The sequence below is a fragment of the Chanos chanos genome, chromosome 2, assembly GCF_902362185.1.
Source record: "Chanos chanos chromosome 2, fChaCha1.1, whole genome shotgun sequence".
NCBI lineage: Eukaryota > Metazoa > Chordata > Actinopteri > Gonorynchiformes > Chanidae > Chanos > Chanos chanos.
In genome coordinates, this window is record NC_044496.1 from 44,033,595 (window position 1) to 44,054,453 (window position 20,859).

General features: G+C 38.1%; 3 protein-coding genes across 3 annotated transcripts; all 3 read right to left on the bottom strand.

The window, feature by feature from the left end:
* Nucleotides 1-1,510: 1,510 nt before the first annotated feature.
* Nucleotides 1,511-8,344, bottom strand: rnf212 (ring finger protein 212). Its single transcript, XM_030766975.1, is given in 13 exon segments — nucleotides 1,511-1,652; nucleotides 1,654-1,661; nucleotides 1,879-1,937; nucleotides 2,148-2,211; nucleotides 2,330-2,372; nucleotides 5,118-5,187; nucleotides 5,334-5,392; nucleotides 5,774-5,833; nucleotides 5,909-5,967; nucleotides 6,295-6,351; nucleotides 7,566-7,640; nucleotides 7,748-7,809; nucleotides 8,236-8,344. Coding segments are annotated over 13 exon segments (867 nt in total).
* A 2,181-nt stretch (nucleotides 8,345-10,525) lies between these two features.
* Nucleotides 10,526-13,473, bottom strand: LOC115806071 (transmembrane emp24 domain-containing protein 11). The gene is made up of 5 exons (XM_030766798.1): nucleotides 13,344-13,473; nucleotides 12,715-12,806; nucleotides 11,152-11,277; nucleotides 10,921-11,067; nucleotides 10,526-10,675 (listed from the first exon to the last, which is right to left on the bottom strand). The coding sequence occupies exons 1-5, from the start codon at nucleotides 13,471-13,473 to the stop codon at nucleotides 10,526-10,528; spliced, it is 645 nt and encodes a 214-aa protein (XP_030622658.1).
* A 1,145-nt stretch (nucleotides 13,474-14,618) lies between these two features.
* On the bottom strand, nucleotides 14,619-18,089 carry spon2b (spondin 2b, extracellular matrix protein). Its single transcript, XM_030766731.1, has 5 exons — nucleotides 17,864-18,089; nucleotides 17,333-17,556; nucleotides 16,482-16,673; nucleotides 16,107-16,290; nucleotides 14,619-14,797 (listed from the first exon to the last, which is right to left on the bottom strand). Exons 1-5 carry the CDS (start codon nucleotides 18,087-18,089, stop codon nucleotides 14,619-14,621), a joined length of 1,005 nt encoding a protein of 334 aa, XP_030622591.1.
* Between the last annotated feature and the right edge of the window lie 2,770 nt (nucleotides 18,090-20,859).

Sequence of the window (20,859 nt, forward strand, 5' to 3'; positions counted from 1 at the left end):
GAACTGGTTTATATAGCTATTCTGTCATTTCAAGCAATTTCTGTGATTTCTTACAGTTTCCTATTTTCTTTGGTACCCAGTATAGCAGGATAAATTATAACCTCAGTGGATCTGGAGGAGGACCTGTGTGAGTACTGTTTGATTTGGCATCCACACTCTCGCTGAAATAAGCTACTTCATCATTTTAAGATTTATATGTACAGAACATTAACTTCAGACATTCAGAGTTTCAAAGTGTCTTTTGAATAAGGATTTGGATATTAACTTGATTGTATTTGGCCTCAGCTTAGTCGCACGCACAGTTTGACGTATGTTCCTTTTACATACTAAGTTAATCAAAGTGGTTGAAAGACATTTTCAGCCTGTAATGACTTTCACTCTAAACAGCAGTCAGGTAGTGATTGTGTGTAACTGTGAAACAGAACTGCATGAAATATTTTGCGTAAAAGTCTGACAGGTATAGAATATCACACCACAGGCTGTAGGCAATGGATTCCAGGTAAGAGAGACACTTAAAAACCTCTTCACTGGTCTAGTCCCAGGGCGCTTATTATCCGTGGAACCTGGAAAGACAAAATGAGTTCCAGCACCTTAAAATGTCAAATGCCCTAAGGTTCTCCAAGTATTTTATATTGTCTTGAAAACAATCCCTATAAAACTAATAGCTTCATACAGTACAGGGCTTGGGCTCTTGCCATGGCACTCGGTAAATCTTAAAACCACTTGTGACAGCCAAAACTGATCCTTGTAAGGTTAGAGTTTTATATCCTAAGGGCTTAGAGTCATCAAAAAAGACCATAGAGGTAATTCTTGAATGTCATATCTGCCATGTCAGACAACCTATTTAGAAAAACGGTACAATTACAGTTTGTACACCTCTTCAGCGCCTCGTTTATAAGTAATTTGCCAAGAGAATGCCTTGAAGGGATGGGCTGGGCTACAACTGTGTGCTTCAGTGACTCATGGTGCCTCAGAGGTTTTCATTCTCACAGCAGACCCACAATTTGGTTCACATCTAGCCAAGCTCTGAACACCTAACTGGTTTTACATTTTACAAGAGGCATAACCATAAACAACATAACTATAATAAGTATAATTACCACAGTATATACACTGATGTTACAGTCGCTGTACCCATGTACACTCAATGACGCATCCACAATAAAAGGATCAATTTATTACCGGAACTAGCAGTTACATTTACACAACAAATACTGTTCACGCTAAACAGGTTTGTGCAATTTCAGACTTTACAATTACAGTACTGGTATAAAGAAAGCACCACAGAATTATTATATCAAGTGTCATACCAAAATGATCATACCAGTCATACAACTAATGAATAAAGTTAACTAAATTTAAAATTCAGTTGATTTTTGGAGCACGGCTGACTCAGTTTGTATGTATACAAATCTTTGAAGAACACTGCAGCAAAAATATCCCCTTGTTCTGTGATTCAAAAAAGTTTGATATGTGGTGCACTGTACTGACTTCAGTTAACACTTGCTTGTTATGGAGGAGGTCCAAGGGAAGACATGGAGGGGTATCTGTAAGCAGTTGGCAATTTCAAAACAGGCATTTCCCATGGTGCCTCTTTGCAGGAAGCCAGATTAGGGGACTGAGTTCTCAGAGTGTCCCTCAGAGCGCTTGAGAATTCCATACTGAAAAAGGAAATATTCAAGAGTCAAACGAATTTCAAACAGTTTTTACTGGAAGGAAGAGGTATGTTCAATGGAACCTAAGATGCTTTTTATTCCATGTATCCTCACTTTTGAGCTTAAAGCAGGAGGGAGATGCAGCCTTATTTCCCACTGTATTTACGTTTTTGATTGTGCATTTCGCTCTTTCTAAATCTTTGTATGTGAAAGACAACAATACCTGCCAGTGAAAGGACGATCCTATTGTGTTCTGGTGTGTCGCTCTGTGGGAAACTGTACCTGTATAAAGTAGGGAAGAATTTATAAAGCTACAGAACCAGTCTGTCTCTGTCATTCATTTTTTTGAGTAATACTCAACTTTTAACTTTGGAAAACGTATCACTTATTATATTGTGAATGCAGCAAAACTTTTCAATAGACTACACCGCAAAGACTGATGGTGTGCTGGACTATGTGAAGGCTTAGTTTAGATAGAAAATCCAAACTAACCCATTTGGCCATCTTTGGGAGGGCTGATAAGAGAAATCCGTGGAACACTAACAGAGATCTCAGGCTATATAGGGAGAATAAAGCACACTGAATCATAAACCTAATATTAAGTTGCTGTAATTATATTTTGCCCTTGTAAATGATCAGTCATGGGGCATTTTGTGTATTTTGAAAAGCATCACCTTCCTGAAAGGTCCTCTTGTGTTTCTTTCTATGTTTTCAACCCTGGAGAAAAACACATTTACACAAAATGTCAAAACTGATCTTCAAATAATGAAAATCAGAGCGGACGCTATCAAGCATTGAGAATCGGAGCTGAGACTCTCAAAATGCAAACGCTTTAGAGAGGAAAAAATCACTTTGGAACTATGAAAGAGTTTAAAAGCTTGCTTCACATGCTCCGAGAATAGTTTTGAAAAGGAAGCTCCCACATTCCTACTGTAAGGGTAACTGTAAGTCTGTTTATCAAATACCAAGCATTATTTCCGTTGGTTTCAACACTGGGGATTTAATAAGACTAATAAATTACTTGAGCGTATTTTGAGTAAAAAGAAAAAAGAAACGGGGAAATGTGCACAAATTACTGCAGTGAAAGGTAAACAGGGAAATTGCTTAAAATATAATGGCTCTTAATTTTGGTAATCCAGAGAGACTCTCAGATTGTCAAAATATACTGCTCATTGGCTCAGTGTTAATTCACTGTTGTCTTAAAGTAACGTTTGCCCAAACACAGGTGGACAGTTCTCAGGAGCTCTCTTCCTTTCGGCTCCTCTGTGTTGTGATGGGGAGGGTGTGGGACTAAGGCCTCAGCGGTGACATACAGGAGAGAAAAGCAGACAGCTCCCTCAACTCCGTTAACGCTAGGGCAAACACTGAGCGGAAGTTCACCATATGTCAAGCAGTCACTCGCTCTGATTCACCACAAACAATGTGGGGCCTGGGTTACTTGTTGATGGAGGTAGACTGGCTACGGTTATTGTTAGTCTTCATTTAAGCACTTGCTGAATACTGAATAGAATGAATCAGAAACATTATTTTAGAAGAGCATAGCGTGAACGCTGCGCATGTCACGGCCTCCGGGACAAGTCTTCCACGGTCTGGTGAAAAGAAATGGTCGGTGATTCCAAGTGTATCGGAGGGCACATGTGGTAGTGTGCAACCCTTCCTGACCAGCACTGGGGCTGTGCAGGCAGCAGTGAAAGAGGTGCAAGGGAATTGGCCACAACCAAATTGGGTGAATAATGGGAAAAATGCGGGGGGGAAAAATGTTAATGTAATTGAGAAATTTATGGTTGGATGACTCATGGGTGAGTCCAGGAGTCTGAAGTTCTTCAAACTCAGCTCAGGCTATGTCTCTGTAAAGCGGTGAAGGAGGACACTACTTATGAAAGCCACGGTAAGCTCTGCTGTGACTCTACTGTGAAACGTGTGGTGTGGATATGTTGAAACCGCATGGTTCAACAATAAAAGTCATTAGCATCACACTTCATTTGCTTTAAAACTACAGATCAGCGGGTCGGCCCAAGCAGCGACGGTGCACCTTGGCCTAAATTCCACGAGTGTCTAGATCACGATTACAAGGATGCATCACCACTCTTTTATGAGGAATTCCATCACTTGAGGTTTTCTTGATGTTGGGAGAAAGCATTATCTCAGGCACTGCTCCAGAACCTAAATAAGCTGAGTTCTGGTCACTCACACAGTCACGGCATATGTTTTACACTGTATTTATGGACATCAAACCACTCAACAAATAGACATGCCCTGCAGATGGGCAAATTGTCATCCTGGACGAGACTGAAGTTAACTGACTTTGTATTGCTGACCTTGCTGTTTAACGGTGTTGTTGAACCTAAATCACACCACAAAAATGCACCTACACCTTACTATAGCTAACAGTGTCCTTCAAGGAAGGAAAAACACTCAAGATCTGAATGTTTCTAATCAAATGGACATTCATCCACTTGTTTAGAAAACGATGAAGGATGACCTATCTAATTTTTTCCAAGCACTGCCTGTATTTTTTGCAACGCTTTTTTCACAGACTTGCACACTGGGGGTCCAGTCAGGTATTTAAAAGCACTGTAACTCCATTACCCCACTCTATGAAGTTTTCAATAGCCTGCTCACGCTTCAGATGGACATTTGCAGTATACTGAATCAGAGAGCTCTGAGTTGCTTTGCATCTTGGTCCAATACATGGACATCATGGTAAGGGGTATGCAATTTTGACCACAGTTGCCCCAAGCTGATGATGAGTTTTCCTCGGACGTCCATGCCAACATCACCTTTGCCACCATTCCTTGTGAAACGCCAACGAGTTGAGTAGTCTTTTTTCACCGCAGTTCTTGCCAAACATGCCCAAACATTCATCCCACCCTCACAGTCACTGAGGTCTCCTTCTGTCATCATGGTATAAAAACAATAGGTGACTGGGCCAGTGTTTCCTACACACAGACTTTACTTGGGCGGGCCACCCAGGTAAATTAACTCTACCCCTCCCATACCCGTTCGTTCTGCTATCGCAAGAGGGGTCTACTGACAATCACACATGCTCTGCAGAGAAACACAGTGAGAGAGATGTCCTCTGGTGTTACGTTACAAGCACCAGAGGACATCTCTCTCACTGTGATATTTTACAAGCACAAAATCTGTGAAATATATTATGTGAAATTAATACGAATATTCAATAAATCAAAATATTGTGCTAAAGGTCACACGTATTTGTTGCTTGTCACATGTAGTAGACCATTTTTTGTGCTTGCAGGTAATGCCAACCCTTTCCGCCAGCTAACGCCACAAGTATATTTCAGACCTGTGGGAAACACTGTGAGCCTACCAAGCATTTTTATACACAACTAAGCATGATAGGATATTACTTGCTTAATTAACTCCGGAGCTACACCTGTGTCAAAGCACTTGTTTACAGCAGACCTTGTATCCCTCTTGGACTCACACACTGATACTCACAGGCTTGATGTGGACAAATTCTGTGAAAGAGACTTGGATGAACTGCAGCATATCTGTGGCACTGACAATGCTGAAGATGGAAAGGAAATATTGAATTTGAAAAAGGACTCAAGAGATAAATGCCCAAGACAGAAAAAAAACAATAATAAAAATATGCCTCTGCAAGGCAATCTAGTCTAATTTTAGTTACTGTAGAGGAAGAACAATATACTTTACCTGGTTTTAAAAGACTCAGTGAGTGAGAACTTCGGTTAGACTGTGATGCCACTCTTGTACTGAACAAAAACGGAACACAAATTCCCAAGCTGTTCATTAACATTTACAATGATCCAACATACGGGTGAAAAAAAAAAAAAAAGAGTCAGACCGCGCACCTCTGTGGACAATAAGAATGCTTTTTGAAACAACAGTGACCTCTAGTGAGAAGCCAACATCAGTATATTTAAGAATAATCTTATTGTGTTATTATCTAAAGTTAATTCTTACATCATATAACTGCCTCTGCTTCTAGACTTTCTAAAACATTCTTCATACTTCTGTCAGTTATTTTGGCAGGCCTCTGTGACATTGCAATCAAATGTATTTCACAGAAAGTTTCACAGTCCCCATTGCTGCATCAACCAAGGATTTTCAGACCATTCTGAAGTCAACAGTACCTCTGATGTTGAAGAGTGCTCTCTAACTTTGATATATAAGCTTTCTGCTCAGTTATCTTTCTGAAAGAAACAAAGAGAAACCAGTAAAATCCACAAATAACCAAACAATAAGAGAGCAGCTGACCGTATACTTACTTTGCCATTTGTTGCATCTCTTGCTTCATTTTCAGTAAAACTTCCTCTAACTTCCCGTTCTAACAAGAGGATGTTCCATAAAAGTAATTTATAATATTACATACATAACAAAAAATTAAATATTTTTCCTATGTACACAATCAAACACAAAGAAAAGCATGTTCTAAAGAGTGGTGAAAGAGTGGTGCTGTAAAGTATGACACTGGCCGCTAAAATGGTGGCATGAAAGCAAGTAGCGATCCTGTTTTTATGTATTTATTTTGAAAGACACGATCTAAAAGCTCTAAATAATAAAATACACCCACATAAATAATTTTAAGCAGTATGATTAGCTTACTACACAACAGATGTCTAAATATGGAGGGTGTAAATAAAGTACCTCTTACCCTCTGTTTATAATGTGCCAGTAACCTTTTTTGGTGTCTTGCCTGGAACTGTAAGACCTGTCATGGTTATATGAAACATAATGAATGTAGTAAGTTCATCACTGTATTTAACAAGAATTTCTTTTTTATTCATCTGAACACCTTGCTTTGAAAACATCCAAGATAACAAATAAATAATTTACGAATCTCACCCAAAATAAAACCTTTCTAGATTAGTTTATTTTGCTCTGCCTTCAGTTACCTCAAGTGCTATCAAAATCACACAGGTTTACTGGGCTCTGACTGTGTTAGGCCTAATGTTTTTCACATGATTTAGGAATATACCTGCCAGTCCCCACCATGCAAAACAGACTCAACCATGAGCAATAAGGTCCTTTCAAAAGAACAAAGTCATAAAAAGGCAAAGATCAAAGGGTAGGTATAAAAAAAAGGCACCAACTAACCTTTAGGTTAGAGTCAGGGCATTTACTAAGATGTGGAGAGCGTACGGCACAATTAAGTTAGTGCATAGATCACAGCTTCATAGGGTTTTTGTTGACAAGGCTGGTCAAAGTGTGTATGTGACAACAATAATTCGTACATTTCTATAATCTAGTTTATTGCATAGGTGTTAAAAAGAAAGCCATTAAAGCAAAGCACACACCTTGGATCTGTACTGAACAGAACAAAGCAAAACACAAAAAAAAAAAACCACAAAGGGGATTCTGAAGTGATATGACAAAAAGGTTTGAGGTCTGACGGATGAAGATAATCTGTAACCTTTTGGTCAAAATGTGTTTGTTATAAATCTTCCAAAGCACATCGCTCAAAGAGTCAAGTCCCTGCTGTGAACAGCGGTGCTCAGAGCATCACGTATTGTGAATGTTTCACATCAGTAGGGACTGGTTTTCTTGATATGTTTTTGAAATACAAAATAAATACATTTTTTAAAAAGGCAGAGGAAAGATTGCACTCCATTAATGCTCACCACCCAAAAAAACTTGCAGAATTTGAACATTTTTATAAAGACGAATGACTCAATGACCAACAAATCTGAATCAAAGCAAAGCAATGCAACAAACCACTCCCAACCTGGTGCCAAAGGTGGTTCCACTAAGCATTAACTCAAAGAGAGGAAGACTTACATTAGTGAGACATATGAGTTTTAATACAAAAAAATACTGTTGGCCTCTGTACTGAAAGCATAAATACTTTACCCTTGGTCACTGACAGAGTTCTAACAAAATCTCTGAAAACAATATAATCATTGAACTGCATGTACAGTAATTTACCTTACTTATCTCTGAGAAGTACTTGGTTGCAACAGAGTTGACATCTAAGAAGAGTGCTTTTACTTCTGAGCTGCTCTGTGCAAATGCGAAATACAATTTGTAAAAAGTTTAATATGTGATATGCTTGACAGATAAATGTATAAATCAATGACAGTGGTAAAACAATTTCTTTAACTGCTTACTTTGTCTGAGAGTGGAGACAGCTGACATTTTGCTTTGCAAATTAGACATTCTCCTTCCTTTCCTAAAATTGGTCATTGCACATTTTAAATAGCCATAAAACGGTGCATACGAAATATGAATAGGCCTACTTCATAACACCCCAATTATCCACTGGAGGTCCCCACAGACTCAGCTTTAATGCTTTAGGTGGAGATCTTGTTCTCAAGTTAGTTATTTGACATTTTCATTGTGTTTCCACATAATGCTTGTTATCCTTATACATAACCATGCGTATTCTTGAGCTCCTATACTACCGTTCTTGCACTTACTTCAGCTTTAAGTCAAAGCAGGAGATGCAATGAAATCAGAAAAACAGAACATAGTTTTTAGAAAAACTAAATCAAAACATGTATAGTGACAAACCAAAATTCATAAGATGCTGCTTACAGTTCATAATAAAAAATAACTAAAATCCACCTAGACAGCATGAAGTTGAGAGACGTGTTACCTTTGTGGAAGCACACGTTACATATGATATGACCACAGCTTGTAACAGCTAGTTTGCGGTCGGCAGCAAGAGTGTTGAAACAGGAGTTACAGCAAATCCAGTGAGACATCTTTCTGTGTTACAAGATGTTACATAAAGAGGCAGGTACACTGTCAGGTTAATAGGGCTAGGAAGCGTACTTGATTTAAAGCGACAAATGATGAGTCTGCCAGGAAAATGGAGGGGCTTCTTACTGAGAAGAAGCTATCGTTCAGGTAATGGCAAGATATCCTGTTAAAATAGTACAAACAAATTACTGAAATAGCTTAACAAGATCCATAAAACACTATGTCTTTGTTGTTCTGTCACAAACATTTACCACCATACTCTAGACAGCCTTTCCGACAATGGAGTGTTTGAGAAAGAACTGTACATCAGAGCCTAAATTCGTGAAGTAGCTCACCGCGTGTGAAGGCTAGCAAGGCTAAAGACATAAGCAAAATAATTCGTTCTTAGCTAGCCCCTTATCCCATCATTTGTTATTTACAGTGTGCGAGTGACGTTCGTTAGAGAGGTGCGGTTGTCTGTTTGTAAATTAGTGAATTTATGTTACATTACATGTGTGATATGCCCACTTGTTTACCTGATAGCTAGAAATGATCTGGACGTCATCGATCAGTTTTCATTTCTAGCAAACGTTATAATTCAAGCCGTAGAACGCAGGCGCAACTGACCTCTGCAAGTAAGCTTGGGCTACTGACGTACGTGGTTGCAAAACTAACAATTTGATTTGGACTAATCGATTGTAATGCACCAGTCCATTATAGCATATTATGACGCGGAAATATTTTTAACTTATAGCAGGCACTTAAGATAAAGGCACTGCCGGAGCAATCATAAGTGTATAATTGTGTAATGTAACTCCCACTAGACCCCCATTTGAATTTTTACCGGCTGGCAACCAACATCGATAATTCAGTTTTTCCAATATGAAACTTTTTTTTCTGAGACATCATAATTTCTATGGCATTTTAATAGACTAGAGTAACAGACTGAATAGCTATGTCATTTATTCAGATAAGTTCACCATACTTTTTGTGAACGCTCACGTCCAGTTTTGAGAGAGAGTCGTACGTAGATGAATTTATCTCCAACGTCAGCAGTGAATACTGCTCTGTAGGGCTGTGGGGTGAAAAGTAAACGATACGTCTCTTTCTGAGCATATCATGACGCAGTGTATCGTCGTGATAGCTGGCAGATCTATTGTGTGCGTCAGTTTTCCAGGTGAGTCATCATGATATTTTCCCCATGGGAAAAAAAACATCAATTTTCTCTGTTCTGCGTGGTTTAAATCTGTCTCAGCAACATGAATTAGATGTTACAAAGACGTGTTTACAGGAAAGATGTTTCTGAGAGAATCTGCTTTTGGTATACTGGCATTCAGCTTCATTGTGACTAGGGTTCCTGTGAAGATGCTCTGGAAAAAAAAGAAAGACCTGGCCTCCTGCCCATATGAGCGCTCAGTGTGAACTTATGTCCTTAAATGTCCTACATGCATAACAGACAACAGCAAAAGACATTTGTCACATTTGTTTAGATAGTCATGTTATTCCCTCCAGTCTGTCAGGAAAGTTGGCATGACCATGCGTATGCTCATGACTGGGACTGGAAATCGAAGTCACTTATGATTTCATCAGTTTATGATGCCGAGCAAAAAGGAGAAGAGAGTCTGTCTAATAGCAAGTTCCACTGTCTTGACCCTTCCTATTACCAGCAGTCCAGGTGAAGCAGTGTGAGTAACAAGTAATATAAAAATTACTTTGGCCAAGCAGAAGGCTAGGCCACGCGACATCTTTTGTACATCATAAAATGATCTCTCATACAATTGCCTTGTATGACTCCATCATTTTAAAGTCAAAAGTCTGTGAACCAAACATAGGCTTTTTTTAACTATCAACAGCCGCTTTAGAATAACCTAATAATGTTTGCTGAAGCACTGTACAGAATAAGGGTATTGGCATTTCTCAGAGTGCACACAGACAGGTATCATATTTATGCGGCACAAATTAGAGCTGAAAAGACTTTTATTTGCATTCAACCTGTTCTAAAAACACCCAGTTCCATAGCTATTAAAGACATCTATCATGTAAGATATGAAAAAAAAAATAGGATCACAACATTGCAGGATGACTATAGCTTAATCACTTATTTGATTGAGCAACTTACTGACACGGAAATTGCAAAAGTAAGGGTGACAAATAAGTGACAGTATTATATAATGTTAGATATCTATTAAGTAACTAGACCAAAATTACACCAACTTCTTTTCAATAAGAAAATCTTTCATTTTTTTCATTTGCCAGAATCCAACTGTGAGCAGTATACAGGTCTGTATAAGTGCCCAAAACAGGACGTTTCCATTGGTTTCCTCACTCATTTGGCGAAATCGTTCCTCACGTTCCTGTGAATATTAGAAAATAAACCACAACAAATTATACGTAACTGTCATCAAATTAGAAGTTGTTTAAATAATTGTGCCCTGTTATTCTCATAGGGACACCCAAAACTGCACATTCATTTGAGTATTCATGCAAAAATCCACAATTAGCATGTCACCAATTTAAGACCAGCAAACCTGGATGCACCTTCTTAGTGAATCTCTTGTGATTTTCCTTTGGTAAATTTGGCCCCGTGTTTGTAGCTTACCCTTTGGAAGTCTTGTTGCCTACTTATGTAGCGGATCTGGTCAGTTAGATGCTCCAGACTGTTTTCCATAAATTTGACGGTGTCTTTGGCCTTGATTGCAGTGGGATCAGTTGTATGCTGTCCCATCTGAACATCAAAATGGACCCGCTACACACCAGGAGAAAAGAAAGTTATGTCTGTGTTTTGAATATTATGTCAACTGCATTCAGAGTGTAGTAGAACTGAACTCACCAGTCTTTCACCTGCAAAAACAGAGAACCTGGTGGAATTTGACTGCACACACAAGAAATGTGAACCAGAGGCATGCGAGGTAAAAGTGAATTTTCCATGTTTGCCATATCTTTTCATTAATAGAACCTGTAAATAAAAAAAAAATAAGAATAAAGTAAAATTTACAGTCTTTTTTTGAGGTTCAACACGCCTTTTCAAAATTTATCTTCCCTTTACCTTATAATCTGTAATAAATATGGTATTACAATTGCAGTTTGTGTGTGTGCGTGTGTGTATGTATGTGTGTGTGTGTGTGTGTGTGCTTTATGTTCCAGTTATCTTCGCAGACTGCACAACAACTTAAAAAATGTGGATGTTTTATAGAAAAAAAAAATGAAAGCTAGTAACTGAAATAACATTGACAGTGTCTATACCTTTGTAATTGGCATCAAAAGTGACCTCAATGAAGTATTACTTGTCATTTTCATAAACAACAGCTAAGTTAACAGATTTTCATCTTACTTAAACAGTAAAGATTCTCATCATTTCAGCATAATTTAGTAACTTTGGTGGAGTGCCCATACTATGGAAAAAATTCACCTTAAAAGCACAGCAATAAGCATCACAAACTCTTTCACCTCAGGAAGAGAGAGGGGAAAGGCATAGGTCAAGAATGACAATAAATCAGTTTCAAACGTTGTGAATGGATCTCACAGCATTGCCGGTACAAGTATTATATGGAAAGGGTGAGGTGCCATGAAGACCCCGTCTAAATCAAGATGTCGCTTTAAACTGAGTGACCAACCAAAAGGTACAGTGGTCAGAAAGAGAGAATTAATCAGGGAAGTTGCAGTATTTTCAGATCAGTACATGGATTAAAATGGAAATATGTTCTAAAGGGTGACAGCCGAGCCAGACAAGAGGAATGATTTAGTGGTATCAGTCAATCAAGATCCTTAATTTCACACATTACGTTGTTCTTTACAGTCAGATGTCGGAGTGAGAGTTGAAACTCCAAGACTATGAGAAAATTCATGGTGGCTTTGAAAGAGCTTAATGATTTTATGACCAAGACTGGCTAAAGTGTGAATGCAACAACATTGTCCTGAGTCCCGTGGCCTGTATGTCAGAGTGGAAAATGGAGGAAAAAGAGGAAAAGTGTTCGTAGTCTCTTGGCCTAAATACAAATATACCAAAACACAAACACATTACATCACTAGGAGCACTATTCGTGAGGAGAAATCCAAAGAAAAATAGATCTCTTAAAGTAGGGAAAAGTCATTGAGGTAAACCTGCTGGCAGATGTAAGTACGTTGAAAGCTGGACAATTCACTTTCCACCAAGACATTGTTGTGATTGTTCCAAAGCATACAGCCAAAAGTTTTGCCTGACCTAATTTCAACTGTCAGTTTGGAGCACTGAACACTCCCCCAAGTAACTTGACAGTTATACATACATGCACAGATACACAATACAAACATACATAGATATATTACAAAGGTATCGGATACTCCATGTAAATGTAAATGTTAGAAGTTCTGTAAGTGAAGCAGAAATGTATGTAAAAAGCAACATGTCATTAACCTCATGGTCTGGACCTCTCACAGTGACCGTTAAACCAAGATGTGGAGAGTTGTCTTGCTTTTTTTCATCCCAGTACTCCAGTAGGAAATAGCCTAAGACCATCAGAGGGAAAAAAAAGTTAAATCGTTGGGTTTGTTCAGACAGTAATGATTGTTCATTTATCTGCGTCAGTTTTCTGATTTTTTTTTCCAACATAAACATTTTCAGTTGCTTAATACTCATGTTAAATTACATTTATTCAGTCATTTGGCTAATTTTATTCTTTTGGTTAAGGTTAATCATGTTACGGTAAATTATGAAATATAGCAATGACACAGTGAATTATTGAACTTTCCCGGAGGCACTGCACTGTATGCAAGAGGGTCATAATGTTGCTAATGTGATAAACTTGCTTCTGTGACCTGAGACTGTTTAATTGCTGGTATTACAAAACATTAAACAGAGAAAAAGAGTGGTGTACTGCTCAAAATTAAGACAATAATGAATGATTAAATTATGGTTAAATCCTCTCAGATGTGCTTCAGTTCAATTGCTTAACAGAAAGCTACTCCATAAGCTTGTATTTGTTTTTCTTTCATTTTTGAGGAATTAATCATGGATGTAGTGAAGCGCGCTGTGGCTGTCCTTACCGGTCACCAAAGTGTCCTCTGGTATCTCCTCAATTATACACCTTTCCTCCTGTTCCCCTAGGTCAAAGTACATTGCTTGGTTCAAAATCAAGGAACAGAGAACCAGCATTCCTGCTCTCTTTATGCTCATTTTGACTGTTGTAAAAAAATATATTTTTTAAAAATGTAATGTATGTCACTTGCTTTGAATGAGTGGCAATCTAGTGTGAGAAGTATCCAACTGGATTTGGTGTGCTTTTGGATGATCAAACAAGAGCAGTGGAGAGTGAGTGATAAGCTAGGAGAAAAACAAATACAGTGATAAAGAGTATTAAATGGTTCACCTATTAAATGCTGTGGTTCATTGTGAAATGCATCTTAAAAGTATGAGAGGAATTTGCATAAAAGCATAAAAATATCCAAGCTAAGATCATAATAGTCCTGTGAAAATATATCTGACATGTGAAAACACTTTCTACTGTTTGACTCTCAGAATAAGTCAGCATGTGTGCATTTATAAAGGAATAATTAAGAGATTCAGAGTTTCTCTCAAGTCGACACGGCTGTGTTTTGTGTGTCATATGTGTTGTCCGGTACTGTGCTTGAGAACTAATATTGTTGTGTGTTCAGTAAGCAGTCTGTTAGTGTCTTTTTGCAACCAAAATTCTTTTCTTACTTTTCTTTGTAACTTTATTTTGCAAGAACAATTTTTCAATATTTACAGGTGATATATACAGTTTACTGCATTGAATATACAAACATAATCAACACAACATGTTTTTGACAAGGGTCTTACTTCTCTTTGAATTCCTGAACGATTTGGTAGTGGTGTACTTTCATGATTGAGTACAAATGTGTGATGTTATGTTGCTTTAAGAGAGCAAGAGCAAAAACATTGTTGCTCTCTGTTACAACAATGAGAAAGTAACTGATGTTTCCTTAAACAATACTGCCATAAGCAGCCATTTAGAACCTCTCAATTATTTAGGATACTGTTTTATTTGGGGATTTCCTTCAGTTGTGTGTTTATAATTTTAAGACTACTGATATTAGTAGGTATACTGAAGTAATCAGCTTGCAGTAACAGTTTTTCGCTGTGCTATATCCAACAGTGCTGTACAGCAATTAATCAGAATGTGAAATTTACAGTAAGAAGAAAACAATGATGAGGATATGGAGAGAAGCACCCTGGGATGTATCCCCTGAGCTGAAATCTTCATCTAGGCCAAAAGTCCAAAGACTGGGGAGTTTGAGGACATGAATAGATCTCTCTGGCCTTGGTAACCCAGTACTTTTTCAAACACAGTTGTCTGGAACACAGGGTTTCTCCTCCTCCAGAAGCGGGCAAGCAGCCCCGCTGTTAGCAGGCTGCATGTGGATGAAGCGAGTCCGATGCCTCACCCCTTTGTCACCACATTTGCCCTGACATAACCCCCACGGTGACCACACAGATACTTCACAGTCGAGAGGAGTATCTAGAGAAAAAAGATATAGAATGTCTCAAAAAATGACATGGCCAATTTAAATCTAGATCCAAGCTAATATTCATAAGAATGTATAAATTAAAACATGTCCAGTGGGTATCTCTAACTTTTATTTATGCAACACTTTGCGTGAAGTGAAAAGTTACAAGCTCATTATGCGCTAACCTTTGGAACTGTGTAATATTCATGAAAATGTATGTATCATTTTAAATACAGTCAGCAAACAAAATTTAACTGTTTTTTGGTACATAAAAAAGAGGAAAGGTCTGTGTTTACCAAGTTTACTCATCTTGTTTCATTCTGCAGCAACCGTAATTGCAGAATACAATTTCCACTTAATGACTTCCATATGCTCTTAAAGTGAATAATGCCAGATATTCTTCATATTAAACATAACTATTCCTGCTTCTCCAGAGCCCAAGTCGTGACCTTGTAAATTGTTGATATCTATCACAGATTTTTAAAAAGTAGGAAAACAGGGATAGTATATGGAAATAAAAGTCAAGCTGGACTTGACATTTTGCCTCTATGGCAAAGATGTCCTGACTGCTGTGTAATAAGAAAAAAAAAACTTCTTGGCTTCCATTATTTTGTTTGGGGTTTGTTGTTATGTTGCTATGGGGATGGACAAGCATTTTTTGCTGACACAATCTTGTGACAGCCCTGGGATAAATTTCATTACCACAAGCTCCCTCAACCAGTATGCAGTTGTTCTTCAAAGACTCATGTGAGTATGACTGAAGTACAGAAAGTTAATACAGCCAGCACAGTGTAAAGAACGAATATTACATTTACAGAGAAAAGCAGGGCTCTTAAGGATCAGACATTTTTAGATTATCAAACAGATTTTGCTTATGTGAACTTGTCCCTGTGATTGAAATGTTATTGTGGTTGAAAATAATCACCAAGATATCTGATTTTATCGTACTAGCATTTTTGGTTCAAGGACCTTCTTTTTAATTTTGATTTCAAATTTATGTTATGTCTGTGATGGGGATATTTAACTCATTGTTGTCTGAGCGTTTTTGCAAAATCCTAGGCAAAATTTCCATTGACGGCAATATTGTTAAAAGCCTAATGATGACAGGATAACCCCCCTTTGTTATATTTCAATCAGTGTAGGAATATATCATTGATGCAGGGAATTCTGAAATGCATGAACCTTTAATGGTTAAGCCCTACATAATGGCATGCTTCTGAAAAACTGAAAAGGAAGTGTTTCTGACATAAGATATAACAATGTATCACTTGTAAAATCATCAGAAAATGTCATTTCTCAAAAAATGTCTCAAAAACTTACTTATGAGGGCATCTTCAATGTCATTTCCTGTAGGAATCTGGTTTGATTGGGTAGGCTCAATAGGCAGGTTGAAGATTTGATTGTTTTTTATCTTGGTTAAGGTTACTTTTGCAATGGGAGGTAGATGCTTCAGTCGAGGGTAGAAGAAGGCATTTGCTGGATGGTTTGGTAATGATGAGGTTATCTGAGAAAGAATGCACAAGACGCCTGGCATTAGGATATCAACATAAAGATGTATTTCATGGTATCTTCAATTCAGCAGGCACTGAAATTTTCAAAATCTGATGTGCATTCACTTGGATTTCAGTTAATACCAGCAAACTAATGGTTGATTTGGTTGGTAAAGTGTGTATCTGATTAGTTCTCATGAATTACCTGTGTGACTTTGTCCTGAGGAATGGTCTCAAAGTTGGGGGATGAAAATGTGAAGCCACTGTCTGTACCAGCATCGTAAGGGTACAGGTCAAGCGTTACACTCTCTTTCCAGTTCTCTCCCTCACAAAGATTTAAGCTGTCCACCCCCACAAACCAGTCTGGACTGGGCACTATCCGTACAATGAAAGATAACTGGAAAAAGGAATGGCACATGATTTACTATTGTTGCTCTTACCAGGTCCTCTGTGTTTATAACCTAAAGTGCCTGCAGCCTATCCATAATGGCTTGTACTCATTTTCCATAGACGTTTCCAAGTTCTGCTAACTAGAGTTAAAAAGATATACATGGCATTTTATATAATTAATGCCTGAAGGAAGCAATTATAAAACTAGTCCCAAAGCCATGTGTGGGATATTGTATGGAAATAAATATTTTATGAGAGAAAAACCTCTACAGAGGGGGCCATAGTTAATATTTGCACTCAGTTTAAGGTGGTATCTGTAAACTTTTTCATTTAGAAATGACCAGGCGCTTTAAGAGTGCCATGGGATCAAAAAGTTCTTAATTTGTAGGAGATATATTCACAAAGGACATAGCTTGCTTAATATTTATATGGGGTGAATATACTATGTATGTGTAAAATTGTCTGAACACATACCGAACTGTTTTGAATTTTTGGCTGTTATAGATTGAACGGACATTCTGAAGCATCTGGAAAGTCAACTACAGACTAACTACAAACATTAATTGATTTTGATGGGAGATCCTAATCTGCATACTTTTCATTTATGAGAATTTATTGTTTAGACTGAGATTGACCACATATCCTGACAAACAATGTGAGACTTACAAATGAATGTCTTGCAAAGACTTCAAACTCAGAGGTCGTCTGGCCTGTTCCACCAGTTACAGCTGGTGTGGAGAAGAGGCCATATACACTTTGGATGCGCTCTCCAGCTGCCTCCACCTCTTTAATCAGTGTCCATGCTTCTCCTTTTTCACTGAACTCTCTCACTCCGTTGCTTGCATATTCATCCCTTTGCCATATGTGATAGTCTGAGCTGTGCGTCACTCCTAGGATAAGACTCTGATGTTATTTTTCTTTCTTTTATGTCATAATATAGAAATATCACAAAATACATACAGTGAGACTGTTGTGAATTACTCTCTCATCTTGTATTTTAATATTATTAAACTAAATGAACTTGAAGTAGTACAGTGAGGATGTCACATCAATGGTTTTTATGAAATGTGATGGAGTAAATGGTCATAATGTCTCAAAGTTCATGACTTTCGTCCGGATTTAAATATTTTTCATTCAAATACTAAATAAGACCCTTTATGAACCTCGGAAACCATTTAATTGGAGCATTCCACTCACCAATAAGGGGAGACCACTGAGCAGGGGGCCTGTAAAGGGGGTAATGCTTTGGGAAGGCAGTCTGACTCCACTTGCCCGTAAACGTCAGGCTGTATTTGGCTGTGGAACCAGCAGAGCACTCAGGGTTTGAACCCACAGGCAAGGCAGGGACTCCACCCAGCAGAGTCAGCATTAGGGTGAACCAGTGCAGCATGCAGCTCACACATACAGATGTAACCTTTTCCATGCTGATTTTCTGCAAGAAGGGAACAGAGGGAGATTGATTTTAGACAGATTGGTTGTCCTTTCCTACGGGACAGAAGATGGGTTTCAGATCTAATATTCCACTTTTATGCATGACACTTTAGGGTGCAAATCAATATAAAATTTAGGTTAGAGTAAGGGAAAAAGTGCTGCATGAATATGAATGAGTAGTCATTCAGGGATTGTGGGTTTATAATAGCTATGCCACATGATGACTAAAGTAGGAAAGAATTGAGAGCTGTCTAACCAAATTCCCTGCCAGAGTTTCTCTAAAATGTCAGACTAAACTAAGTTCAGAATATCAGAAAATGAACAGATAAGGAGTAAAAACAAAATAAGAATACCAAGTGTTAGGCAATAACTAAATAAGTTTTTACATGTGGAAACCCCTGACTTTAACTGACATCTCTAGTTGTGAATATGTTTAACAGTGCTCACTTATTTGAAATGTATACAGTTTCCTACAAGCAACGTAATTGCCATGTTTCCCTTTACATGTACATGCACATCTTATTACACTGTTATGAGTAAATGCAAAAACATGAGATACATTATTTAAAAAGATGTTGCTGTGCACAAGATGTCAGGTAAAGTACTGTGACCTTAAAATCTTTTCAAAGGAAAAGTCATTGAGAAAAAATGCAAGTGTTCCGGGAGTGCACTGGGATCTTGTAATATAAATTCTGCAGGGTAAACTGGGTCATACATTCTCATCTCCTAACATCATTCTACATTGCACCATAATCTGTGTCATTACACAGAAATATTTCTAATGTTTCATGGTGCAATGCTCAAACAAACATTGTTACATAGAAGTAAGAAGACAAGTGACATATTAAAATCAAGACATTTTGCAGATTCTAAATAAATTATCACACAATACTGGGAATGCATGAGTGCACATTAGATTAATACACGGCTCAAGGTAGCTGTTCTTGGATGAATGAAGACATCCAGATCCCATCCCCTGTACATACTATTTTTGTTTAAAAAGAGTTTGTATTATCTTCACATTTCTACATAGACAACATTTTTTAAATATATATATATAGATATATAGGCAGATAGAGAAAGTACTCACTGGGTTTGCAGAGACAGATGAGCTTCTGCAGAAGTGGAGTGGATGTCACCTGTGCCTGGGCTGTCTAAGAGAGAGACTGCAAGACCAACAAGGTCCTTCTAGCTATTTAAGCCCTGCTGCAGGTCCCTTCAGTCTAACAATATCAATAACCTTCTGACCCCTCCCAGATGCAGAGATTCATGCTCCACAGTCTGCATTACAACCCCTTGCAGAATTCCCCATTTGGTGTGAGTCTATTTTTTCTCCTCAAACAGATTCCATGGGGACCACGCCTCCATAGAGCCTTTTTGTTTTTTTTTTTTCCCAATGTGACATGTGGAGTTAACAGAACTGAGGTGGGGGAGAAGTTACTTGGCTAACAGCTCAACAGTGTAGGAGGCACCCGGCAACCCTGCAAACCCACAGGCTAACCATTCCCTCATGCAGCCCATAATTGCTTCCACATGGTCACGTTTTGCCCCTACTTCTTCTCAAACTCCCTCTAGTCTCTTGACCCTTTATTTGCACTGTGTTCATTGTATTCAGTTTTCTTTGGTCCTCTTCCATTGCTTTTTAGTTTAATACTGTTTTTAAAACATTTGTGTGTTGTTAAGAAATATGAGCTCCATTTTACAGTTGAATTTTAGTATTTAATTAGTTTCCCATATGCTTTAATAGCCACGACACCCAATCTGTTGTCAGTCTCATGTGTCATTTTCTGTTTACAAATTTTCCATCATTATTCTTCGAAGTCATGCCCTATGTTACTGCACGTGGTCTTGATAAAATGCTTGTCAGATTATGTTGACAAGACCAGCAACAGCTATTCTGCAATAAAAATATGGCAAGGATCTGTGTTTAGGAAACTGCAACTGATTGTAACTAAGAGGAAGCAATAAATACCTAAGAGCAATTTTGCAAACATGTGCCTGAAGAATGTAGGTCACCAAATGCATGAATTGCTGCCCAGTCTGTCTTTGTAGGGGCTAAGATTGATTGATATCTTTATTGATCCCCAAGGAGAAAACAGGTTTACAACTAGCTTTAAAACACACGATACTAACACATATGTGCACACTAACAGTACATTTGTGAAGATCTGTTCTGTCGTGGGGTCTGTCATTGATGTTGGCAGAAGGCTTTAGCACTGAGCTGGCTCATCTGTTGTGTGATATTCACAGTGATGTTATAGGTAATGCTCTGGGCCAAGACACCATGCTGGACTTTGGATTGATGTTAATAACCTGATAGCTTTACAAAGGGGGACTAACAAAGAATTAAAAAGCAGAGATGTGGTTTTAATCATGGAGTTGCAGTCTGAAAACTTTGGATTTGGTCATGATCTGTTTTTGCACTCAGTCTTTCTCAGAATTTTGGATCTATAACACGTCCTTTAACCAGATTTCCCTGGCTTAAAGCATAAACATTCTGAAATCAAGCACCACCCAGTACTCTTTTTTACCCCTATGTCAGCTGTATTTCACTAAGCATTTAGCTGATCAAAGCAAAGTTAATGTAACAGAGCAAAGTTACTGTGCCATGAATAATTTGTTTTCTCCTTGGTGTAAAAAGAGTATCACACAGATAAATTCATCCATTAAAAGGTACCCCTTAGTTTTATGAAGATGAGGGATGCAGTTTTGACTCCATGTCTGGCTCAGGTTTCATCTCATGGGTAGCCTGTGCTACTTTG